General features: G+C 46.9%; 1 protein-coding gene across 1 annotated transcript; it reads left to right on the top strand.

The window, feature by feature from the left end:
• The first annotated feature begins 8,147 nt into the window (after positions 1 to 8,147).
• On the top strand, positions 8,148 to 10,802 carry LOC149434142 (uncharacterized). Its single transcript, XM_089664057.1, has one exon. The coding sequence runs from the start codon at positions 8,158 to 8,160 to the stop codon at positions 9,304 to 9,306; it is 1,149 nt and encodes a 382-aa protein (XP_089520183.1). The 5' UTR covers positions 8,148 to 8,157; the 3' UTR covers positions 9,307 to 10,802.
• Positions 10,803 to 12,342: the final 1,540 nt, after the last annotated feature.

Genomic DNA, 12,342 nt, shown 5'->3' with positions numbered 1-12,342 from the left:
TTGCAGCTACTTCAGTGCCATTCAGTGAAGGAGAAAAATTTTTTGCTAAATTTTATAACAAACAAAGAAAAAAATTTTTTCTTCAAAATTATTGTTCTTTTTTTGTTTGTTTAGCAATAAATGACCCCCCCAGTGGTGAATTAATACTGCACCACCCAAAGAAAGCTTAATCTGTCTAAAAAATGTTCCAAATGTCATTTGGGTTCAGTGTATCATGACCACGCAAGGCCGCGGGAGGAAACGGAGGTGACACCGGGTTAGGACAGGAAGGGGAAGTGGGCTCGGAGATATGGAGACACACAGTATAAATAAGACCATCTACCACCAGCAGCCAATCCTCTTACAGCCCCCTAGAGGAGGGGAAATGCGTCAGTGACAGCTGCGGTGATGTAATTCCCGAATGGTGAGACTCATGTGGATGGGACACTTTCGGTCGGACATTTTGCTTGTATATTATATACAAATGTGAGGTATATGGTTTGCTGTAAAGGAAGTTTGTAATAAATGGAATGACACCATGTGGGTGATTGTTGTTATCTCCTCCCTGCATACATCATGAGATGAACCATCAGTTGTATGATATATTGGGGGGGGGAATTGTACACAATCATCCAGGAGGACTACAAGCTCCAGACTAACCAGGACCATGACACAGCACATAGGACTCCTATTCCAGTGTAAGAGTCCACATCCTATGGTGGGGGGGAGCACTGGAGGGGGAGCACTGGAGGGGGAGTACTGGAGGGGTTACACTCGAGGGGTAGCACTGGAGGGGGAGCACTGGAGGGGTTACACTCGAGGGGTAGCACTGAGGGAGAGCACTGGAGGGGGAGCACTGGAGGGGTTACACTCGAGGGGTAGCACTGGAGGGGAGCACCGGAGGGGGAGCACTGGAGGAGAGCACTGGAGGGGGAGCACTGGAGGAGAGCACTGGAGGGGAGCACTTGGATGACAGGAGAAGCACAAGGCACTTTATTCCGCACAGTCAGTTGGCGCAGTGTGATTGGAGAGGCACAAGGCACTTTATTCCGCACGGTTGGTTGGCGCAGTGTGATTGGAGAGGCACAAGGCACTTTATTCCGCACGGTCGGTTGGCGCAGTGTGATTGGAGGAGCACAAGGCACTTTATTCCGCACGGTCGGTTGGCGCAGTGTGATTGGAGGAGCACAAGGCACATTATTCCGCACGGTTGGTTGGCGCAGTGTGATTGGAGAGGCACAAGGCACTTTATTCCGCACGGTCGGTTGGCGCAGTGTGATTGGAGAGGCACAAGGCACTTTATTCCGCACGGTTGGTTGGCGCAGTGTGATTGGAGAGGCACAAGGCACTTTATTCCGCACGGTCGGTTGGCGCAGTGTGATTGGAGAGGCACAAGGCACTTTATTCCGCACGGTTGGTTGGCGCAGTGTGATTGGAGAGGCACAAGGCACTTTATTCCGCACGGTCGGTTGGCGCAGTGTGATTGGAGAGGCACAAGGCACTTTATTCCGCACGGTCGGTTGGCGCAGTGTGATTGGAGAGGCACAAGGCACTTTATTCCGCACGGTCGGTTGGCGCAGTGTGATTGGAGAGGCACAAGGCACTTTATTCCGCACGGTCGGTTGGCGCAGTGTGATTGGAGGAGCACAAGGCACTTTATTCCGCACGGTCGGTTGGCGCAGTGTGATTGGAGAGGCACAAGCACATCAACTAATATAAAAGAACTATTAATATTGATGATTTTATTTTTCTATTCAGTATTTATGAGGGATTTATATTGAATTTGGATGGATTTTCATGCAGTTGGACACGTTGGGAATGGGACACAATTTTTGCCCAGACTAGGCAGAGCCTAGAATAGTACTGTATATGACCGCACAATTGTCATCCAAACTGCGACAGCACTGACATCTGAAAAGTGTTCTGGTCAGGAAGGGGGTGGAAGTGTCCGGTATTGAGGTGGTTAGATGTCCAGCAACCCTCCTATTCCCCCCTCACATCCACATCCTATTATTGTGTGACCAATACCATCCAAATACACTCATTGGCCACCCAATCAGGTCCACCTGTTCAATTGCTGGGTAACACAAACTGCTAATCAGCCAATCACATGGCAGCTACTCAATGCATTTAGGCATCTACACATGGTGAAGACAACTTGCTGAAGTTCAAACTGAGTATCAGAATGGGAAAGAAATGGGATTTAAGTGACTTTGAATGTGGTGTGGTTGTTGGTGCCAGGCAGGCTGGTCTAGGTATTTCAAAAACTGCTGATCTCCTGGGATTTTCACCAACAACCATCTCTAGGGTTTCCAGTGAATGGTCCAAAAAAGGGAAAATATCCAGCAAGCGGCAGTTGTGTGGAGGAAAATGCCTTGTTGATGTCAGAGGAGAATGGGCAGACTGGTTGCTGCAACATTCAGATGGTAGGGTCAGAATTTGGCATAAACAACATGAAAGCATGGATCCATCCTGCCTTGTATCCACGGTTCAGGCTGGTGGTGGTGTCATGGTGGGGGGAGATTTTCTTGGCACTAGCAAGGTGGACCTAATAAAGTGGCCGGTGAGTGTAATTCTTACTTTCATTTCCCAAACTTATCCGTCTACAAGGAGACCTGTATAGATCACATGATGGCACCAATGAGGATGGAGGAGGACCGGAGTCACATGACTGAGAAGATACTAAACCTCACCCTGGAGATCATCTACCTGCTGACCGGAGAGGTGAGGAGGACACATGACATCACTCTCATCTCTATTAATAAAACACAGACCTGACCGGAGAGGTGAGGAGGATTCTGGGAGGTCACATGACATCACTCTCATCTCTATTAATAAAACACAGACCTGACCGGAGAGGTGAGGAGGATTCTGGGAGGTCACATGACATCACTCTCATCTCTATTAATAAAACACAGACCTGACCGGAGAGGTGAGGAGGATTCTGGGAGGTCACATGACATCACTCTCATCTCTATTAATAAAACACAGACCTGAACAGAGAGGTGAGGAGGATTCTGGGAGGTCACATGACATCACTCTCATCTCTATTAATAAAACACAGACATGACCGGAGAGGTGAGGAGGATTCTGGGAGGTCACATGACATCACTCTCATCTCTATTAATAAAACACAGACCTGACCGGAGAGGTGAGGAGGATTCTGGGAGGTCACATGACATCACTCTCATCTCTATTAATAAACACAGACCTGACCGGAGAGGTGAGGAGGATTCTGGGAGGTCACATGACATCACACAGACCTGACCGGAGAGGTGAGGAGGATTCTGGGATTCTAACATGATATTCCTATTGGTTCCTCAATACAGAGATTTCCTCTTCTGAAGTCAGGTGATCATATGACCATCACAGTGCCTCCATGTGACTCCCTAAACCCTGAGAGACACAACATGCAGAAGATTCTAGAAGTCACCAAGAAGATGATGGAGCTGCTGACAGGAGAGGTGAGCGGTGCCGGGAATTCTGGGACATTCTCCAGTAACAGACAAGGGATGTGTCTGGATGGTGACTGTATCATTGTGTGTGTCAGGTTCCTATAAGGTGTCAGGGTGTCACTGTCTATTTCTCCATGGAGGAGTGGGAGTATTTAGAAGGACACAAGGATCTCTACAAGGACGTCATGATGGACAATCAGCCGCCCCTCACATCACCGGGTAAGAGGAGACTTTATTGTAAAGGAGAGAGCAGTACGGAGGATCCACCTAGATCCCCCATCATCTGATAAACACATAGAAACAATGGATTCAGTCAGTGTGTGTGTTTCCTACAGATGGATCCAGTCATGGGAACCCACCAGAGAGATGTCCCCGTCCTCTGTATTCCCGGGATTCCACACAGGAAGGTCACACCATCCCTCACCATCATCAGGTAGATGAGGAACAATCACTGATAGTATCATTAGGATCTGTACATTATCTGCATTGATGTCATTTTTATTATATATTCAGAGTGGAAACCTGAGAGATCCTAAAGTTGAGGTTAAAGAAGAGATAAAAGAGGAGGAGGATGAGGATGGGGGGATGGAGGAGTCAGAGATTCCAGAAGAACACAAAGATCTGTACCAGGACACCATGGTGAAGTCATCCAGCTACAGGAACCCACCAGAGAGATGTCCCCGTCCTCTGTATTCCCGGGATTCCACACAGGAGGGTCACACCATCCCTAACCATTACAAGGTTGGTGGCAGGCCCGGACTGGTCTTAGGGCACACTGGGTATTTGCCTGGTGGACAGGGGCTTCTGGACAGGGCCAAAACTCTGGGAACTCTGCTGCATTTCCTTAGAACTCTGCAATGCATGAGGAGGGAGTGAGGCAGAGGCAGACAGCTCTGGAGCCCCGGAGCTATGGAGGGCAGCCAGGGGGCAGGGTGACCTTGCTGCTCTGATGCTATTGTTAGGGGTCCCAGGAGGCTGGACTGGCTCCCAAGTGGCTGCAGGGCTCTGAGCTGAAAGAGTCTCTCTCTTACAGCTCAGAGCTAGCAGTGACATTCCCCCCTTTTCCCACATGGACAGAGAAAGAGAGATGGTTCTGTTCCTCCTCCCTCCCTCTCCTCCTGTGTCTGCCTCACCTACACCCCCCGGCAGTGCTGTGCCTCAGAGATGGAGATATGTGGGTGGAAAGTTTTCTTTTTCTACATTCTGCGGAGGATTACACTGGGCTGCTCAGTCTAAAATGCCTGGGACAATTTTATTTGCCAGGTCCAGACCTAGTTGGTGGGATGGAACATCTATAACATGGACTTGTGGAGACAATGTGTGGATTTTGTGTGTGATGTCACAATCATAAATCTTACATTTTACAGATGATATTTTCTCTCATTTCCTTGATTTAGAGTGGAGATCCAATCGATATAGAATTTGAGGTGAAAGCAGAAGAAGAAGAGGCGTATGTGAGGGATGATCAGCAGTCTATGGAGGAGGATGGAATAACGGGGACATTTATAGAGGAGGACACTCCTACAGAGATCAGCACAGGTGGGTCATGAACACTAAATCCATTCCTCCACCCATACTGCTCACTGATTGGTCCAGAGTAGGGCGGGGACTGGGTGATATCAGCCTGTAATCCCCTGGTCACTTTCCTGAGCTGTGTTCCCCGTCCTGTATTCCTGGATTTCTCTCGGATAATCTTCCTTCTCTGTGCTGCAGACACAATTTATGTCTCTAGACTGGATTTATGGAGGTTCTGGGGTTCAGCTGCCAGAAATATGTTGATTTTCAGCACAGGCATTGCTAGGATTCAACCTACAGTTGCAAGAAAAAGTATGTGAACCCCTTGGGATTACGTGGAGTTTTGCATGAATTGGGCATAAAATGTGCTCTGAACGTCATCTAAGTCACAACAATTGAAGAACACAGTCTGCTGAACATAATACTACACAAACATTAGATGTTGCCATGGTGTAATTGCACATAACATGTAAACATTCACAGTGCAGGGAGGAAAAAGTATGTGAGGCCCTAGCTTAATGACTTCTCCCAGAGCTAATTGGAGCCAGGAGTGAGCCAACCTTGACTCCAATCAGTGTGATGATATTGGATGTGTTGCTGACAGCTGTCCTGCCCTTAGAAAACACACACCTGTTTTGGGTTTACTGGTTTCAAGAAGCACTGTCTGATGTGAACCATGCCTCGCAGAAAAGAGCTCTCAGAAGACCTACCATCAAGAATTGTTGACTTGCATGAAGCTGGAAAGGGTTACAAAAGTTTCTACAAAAGCCTTGATGTTCATGTGTCCACGGTAAGACAGACTGTCTACAAATGGAGAATGTTTAGCACTGTTGCTACTCTCCCTAGGCGCGGTTGTCCTGTAAAAATGACTGCAAGAGCACAGCGCAGAATGCTGCATGAGGTAAAGAAGAATCCCAGAGTGTCAGCTAAAGACCTACAGAAATCTCTGGCACATGCTAACATTTTTGTTGACACATCTACAATAAGGAAAACATTAAACAAGAATGGAGTACATGGGAGGACACCACGGAGGAAGCCATTGCTGTCCAAAAAGAAGATTGCAGCACGTTTGAAGTTTGCAAAAGAGCACCTGGATGTTCCACAGCACTACTGGCAAAATATACTGTGGACAGATGAAACCAAGATTGAGTTGTTTGAGAAGAACACACAACACTATGTGTGGAGAAAAAAAGGCACAGCACACCAACATCAAACCTCATCCCCACTGTGAAACATGGCGGAGGGAGCATCATGGTTTGGGGCTGCTTTGCTGAATCAGGGCCTGGACGGATTGTTGTCATTGATGGGAAAATGAATTCCAGAGTTTATCAAGGCATTTTGCAGGAAAACGTACGACCATCTGTCTGCCAACTGAAGCTCCGCAGAGGATGGGTGATGCAACAGGACAATGACCCAAAGCATACAAGTCATTCAACAAAACAATGGCTGCAACAGCACAGAATACGCCTTCTGGAGTGGCCCAGTCAGAGTCCTGACCTCAACCCCATTGAAATGCTGTGGCATGACCTTAAGAGAGTGATTCACACCAGACATCCCAAGAATATTGCTACACTATTATGTTCAGCAGACTGTGTTCTTCTATTGTTGTGACTTAGATGACGTTCAGAGCACATTTTATGCCCAATTCATGCAAAAGTCAACGTAATTCCAAGGGGTTCACATATTTTTTCTTGCAACTGTACAGTCAGGTCCATAAATATTGGGACATGGACACAATTCTAACATTTTTGGCTCTATACACAACCACAATGGATTTGAAATGAAACAAACAAGATGTGCTTTAACTGCAGACTGTCAGCTTTAATTTGAGGGTATTTACATCCAAATCAGGTGAACGGTGTAGGAATTACAACAGTTTGCATATGTGCCTCCCACTTGTTAAGGGACCAAAAGTAATGGGAGCAAAATGTTCATTTCACCATAGATGTTACTAGACCTAGGTGCCTGGGGTATGAGACTTGTATCTTTGTCCCCATACCTGGGTCTAGTAAGATCTCTGACAGAACAATTCTCCCAGGGTTCCTTGCTCTGTTATCTGCTGGCTGTGCTGGGTGGAGGGATATGTCTGTATAGTCTAAGACCCAAGTCACTGAGTGCAGTCTCAGGAGATGGGAGGCAGCGGTGTGGGATCTCTGCAACTTGTCTACAGTAAACATTTAATCTTCTACTGATTTATGAATAATAATATTATGAGTCCTGACCCCGTCACTATATACTCTATGTTGTACATTACATACTCCTGACCCCTGCAATATATACTCTGTATTGTACATTACATACTCCTGACCCCTGCACTATATACTCTGTTGTACATTACATACTCCTGACCCCTGCACTATATACTCTATGTTGTACATTACATACTCCTGACCCCTGCACTATATACTCTGTTGTACATTACATACTCCTGACCCTGCACTATATACTCTGTTGTACATTACATACTCCTGACCCCTGCACTATATACTCTATGTTGTACATTACATACTCCTGACCCCTGCACTATATACTCTATGTTGTACATTGCATATTCCTGACTTCTGCTCTCCCCCCTCCCCCGACTGCTATATATACACATAATATGGATTCTCTTTTGTTACACCCATTTTCTACCAGCTGGACATTTTATATCGGATGATGTGATTGGAGCACAGACTTTTACATGCTGATAATAATGTGATAACATCCTCCAACTTTGGACCCTTAAACAGAAAGTGATAATGAGGGAGGAGTCAATACCCCAATGATGGTGGTCTTCAGGATCAGTCCAGTCTTCATCTTGGTTGTTCTCCCCCCATCCTCACTCTCTGACCTCTGGTGGGGCTCAGCCCCGCTGTTCTTCATGACTAAATCATGGACTAAATAAGGAAGTGCAGTACTTCTTGTGTTGGGAAGATGGCGATGAGTGATAGAGGGGGTGGGGACCCTCGTCCTATAATCCCCTCATCACTGTCCCTCCTATAAAAGACAGTTCTGGTTGTTTCCTCACTCTCTGACTAAGGTCCATGAATAAAGAAATGACCTGGTAGGAGATCAGAGGAGCCATTTCCTAGTTCCCTTGAGGGTGGAATTGTAAACTCCTCAGAGACCAAGCTGCCTGATGTGGGCGGAGCCCTGGTTTGGGGGAACCAATCAGCTCCTGTCTAGTAATCCTCTTTGTCTTTGTATTTTAGTCCATGGCCGGGAGATGAGGAAAACCTCCGAGGATTGTCTCACTTTGTCTCCAGACTGGAAAGTAGAAGATGAGGACATCACACAGTATAGTCCAGGAGAAAACCCGGCTCCCTCCAATGTCCATCTGGCACCACCCAGTGTAGATGGACCATCGGATTCCTCATATCCTGAGGAACCTCAGACTGTGCAGGACCGGGCCGGCCTTCCAACAGGGAAGAACTTCTCCTGTACTGAGTGCGGGAAGGGTTTCCATCATAAATCCAATTTTAATGTTCATAAAAGATCTCACACGGGAGAGAAGCCGTATTCCTGTTCTGAGTGCGGGAAATGTTTTTCACGAAAGTCCAATCTTCAAATACATCAGAGGCTCCACACAGGTGAGAAACCATATTCCTGTCCTGAGTGTGGGAAATGTTTTTCACAGAAGACCAATCTTTACACACATCAGAGATCTCACACAGGGGAAAAGCCATATTCCTGTCCTGAGTGTGGGAAATGTTTTTCAGACAAATCCAGTCTTTATGCACATCAGAGATCTCACACTGGGGAGAAGCCATATTCCTGTCCTGAGTGCGGGAAATGTTTTTCACTGAAGTCCAATCTTTACAGGCATCAGAGATCTCACATGGAGAAGAAGACATATTCCTGTCCTGAGTGTGGGAAATGTTTTTCAGAAATGTTCAGTCTTTACAAACATCAGGAGTCTCACATGGGGGAGAAAAAGTATTCCTGTCCTGAGTGTGGGAAATGTTTTTCAAAGACATCCAATCTTTACACACATCAGAGATCTCACACTGGGGAGAAGCCATTTTCATGTCCTGAGTGTGGGAAATGTTTTTCAAGGAAATCTATTCTTTACATCCATCAGAGATCTCACACGGGGGAGAAGCCGTATTCCTGTTCTGAGTGCGGGAAATGTTTTTCACAGAAGTCCAATCTTTATGCACATCAGCGATTTCATACAGGCGAGAAGCCTTATTCCTGTCCTGAGTGTGGGAAATGTTTTTCAGACAAGTCCGGTCTTTTCAAACATCAGAGATGCCACACGGCGAAGAAGCCGTATTCCTGTCCTGTGTGTGGGAAATGTTTTTCACAGAACTCTGATCTTTGCAGGCATCAGAGATTGCACACGAGGGATAAGCCATATTCCTGTCCTGAGTGAGGGAAATGTTCCTCACTGAAGTCCTGTCTTCCTGTACATCAGGGGTCCCACATAACCCTCAAGGTGTATCAGTGCCTTAAGTGCCGGAAATGTCCGTCTTTGAGAGTCCATCCAGGGAGGACAAGCTTGTCCTTGGAGCAGACACTGGCTGCAATGAATAGACAATCGGGGCAGGAAAAAGCCCCTCTAAGTGTAGCCCCCCTAATACATTTCTTGGTGTACAAGGCAGACCCCTCCCATAAAGTCAGAGTAAGCAGGCTCATCAGTAACACATCACCGGGAAGAAGGACTCCAGAGTGATCGGTGTGTGCCGCTGTCTATGGGGGAGGAAGCTGGCCAGCAGACATCCCACAGCTGGAAATCAGGGCTGGAACGCAGTGTGGACCGCAGTGCTGGCGTGATGATGTTGCCTGGGAAGAATGCAACATGTTTCTGAGCATGTGCAATGTCTGTAACAGTCATGTGTGCTCAAGGAGCTTGGACCTCTTCCCGGGGATGTTTTACTGATGAGCCTGTTTACTGTTTGTTGCTGACCTTGTATACCAATATATTTATTAGTGAGTCTACACTTAGAGGGGCTCTTTCCTGTCCCCTTCTGACACCCTGATATACACCTCAGATATACTCCATGGCTGATCTTCATCATGGAAGGAACAGTTGATAAGGAGATGAGAGGCCCCCAAAGACATGGATGAAGTGCAGTAAATGTCGGGGTGCAGAGTGGTCAGTAGATCCTGGAAATGAAGGACACAACTTCAGCCCTTCTTGGGTGTCGGAGTTGCGTTTCCTGATAATGATATAGCGGGTTACAGAGCTAGAAGCCGGGAGAGCCCAGATCTCGTTATCGGGGAACTTTACACAGACAACAAGAACTTCTGAAGTTGATGTCCTTCATTTCAAGGCTCTACAGAACAGTGGTGACCCCGAAGCGTCTCTCTTACTTCAGTCCATCCTTCTCCCATCCCCCAACAGGAGGGAAGGAGAACTCCTCCCCAAACTAGGGGGGAACTTTCCTCTCATTATTTCCCTTGGCTTCTGTGTGGGTTTGGGTGATTGGAGGAGTGCGGCACGAGAGGGAACACAGCTTGTTGTTCTATGTCTACATATGGGGTCTGGGTAGAGGGGATCCACCGGAAAATATTTCTACTCTTTGATTTTGTGCAAATCGTTTCTGTTTTCACTTTGAAGGGCGATATTATGTGTGGTTTGTAAAAGGGATTGGCCCAATAGTTACCACCCCACTTAGAGAATAGATGAACTACTATGACCAGCATTCATTCAGCCATGTCACATGTTGGGATCTTTTCTACAATACTTTGTTATAATAATGGAACACGTTGTGTATTGTATTGTACACCAATAATAATGACTCCGCCCCCACATTCCAGACAAGGGATCTTCCTGACCAATCGGATTCCTTCCTTTGTTATTTCCTGATTCTATGATTACAATCTTGTTAGAAGTAAAACTATAATAAAGAATTTGAGTGAAAAGAATTGTGTGTGTCGGGGTCATGATGGGGATCTTTGGGGGCCAAACATTTCTCACAGGAGACACTTTACAAGCCTTTACAGGTCATCCAGTTTCTGGTTCACCATGAATAATGGCCCAGAGTGCAGGGGTCAGGAGACTACTTCATACAGCCCTGCAAACAACGTGCAGTGGTCAGGAGTATGTGATTTACATCCCAGAGTACAGAGTGTAGTGGTCAGGAGTATGTGATTTACATCCCAGAGTACAGAGTGTAGTGGTCAGGAGTATGTGATTTACATCCCAGAGTACAGAGTGTAGTGGTCAGGAGTATGTGATTTCCATCCCAGAGTAAAGAATGTAGTGGTCAGGAGTATGTGATTTACATCCCAGAGTACAGAGTGTAGTGGTCAGGAGTATATCTTAGGCCTGTGTACAGAGTGCAGTGGTCAGGAGTATATCTTAGGCCTGTGTACAGAGCGCAGTGGTCAGGAGTATATCTTAGGCCTGTGTACAGAGCGCAGTGGTCAGGAGTATATCTTAGGCCTGTGTACAGAGCGCAGTGGTCAGGAGTATATCTTAGGCCTGTGTACAGAGCGCAGTGGTCAGGAGTATGTCATATACAGCCCTGTGTACAGAGCGCAGTGGTCAGGAGTATATCTTAGGCCTGTGTACAGAGCGCAGTGGTCAGGAGTATGTCATATACTGCCCAGCATGCATAGTACAATGGTCAGGATGTTGTGGTATACAGCCCGGTATACAGAGTATACTGGTGAAGAATATAAACCCTTGTAAGGAATGCAGGTATCCAGCGACAGAAGGGATGACCAGATCGGTGGGCTATGCCTAAGAAATGTGGAATAAGATGAGTAGGAGGAGTGTGATTACAGGGGGTGTAAAGTCAGGAGGTTTGTTACCTCCATGCATTCTATATATGAAGGTAAATACCCTTCTCTGTACAGCAGCCCCCCCAATACTCACCTGAGCCCCATCCTGATCCAACAATGTGCACAAGATTCTCAGCACTCTCACTCCTTATTGGCTGAGACAGGAGCAGGGGCCATTGGCTCCTGCTGCTGTCAATCACAGCCAGTGAGCCAATGAGGAGGGAGAGGGGGCTCTGTGGACACACAGAGCAGCGGCTTGCTCCTGAGCCTGCTTGGATGCCCCATAATGAGCTGCTTGCTGTGGGGGCACTCAGCAGGAGGGAGGGGCCAGGAGCACCTGCGAGGGACCCGAGAAGAGGAGGATCCAGGCTGCTCTGTGCAAACCATCACACACAGCAGTAAGTATGACATGTTTGTTTTAAAAGAAAAAAAAATTGCCTTTACAATCACTTTAAGTCTCGTTTACTAATGGACACAACACCCTCCGACACCCACAGACCATAAACAAAGCAAAAGTGACAAATAAATGTGACAGCAAATAACCAACCCAACAACCTGACTATAATACACTGTGTACAATGGAGGGAAGCTGACATACAGCGGGCAGGACTGGGAATCAGGGGAGCAGAGATGGGGAACAGGATGCAGGAAACCAGAATCAGGGGAAAGTATACAAGAT

This window comes from Staurois parvus, unplaced genomic scaffold (genome assembly GCF_062004578.1).
Source record: "Staurois parvus isolate SC_StPar_1 unplaced genomic scaffold, SC_StPar_1.0 ptg001821l, whole genome shotgun sequence".
Lineage (NCBI taxonomy): Eukaryota > Metazoa > Chordata > Amphibia > Anura > Ranidae > Staurois > Staurois parvus.
Note: the sequence above shows the minus strand (reverse complement) of the source record. Positions and strands in the feature narration are given on the sequence as shown.

Excerpts from the sequence above, each read along its gene's own strand:
- LOC149434142 (XM_089664057.1), top strand. The coding sequence starts at position 8,158 with ATGAGGAAAACCTCCGAGGATTGTCTCACTTTGTCTCCAGACTGGAAA.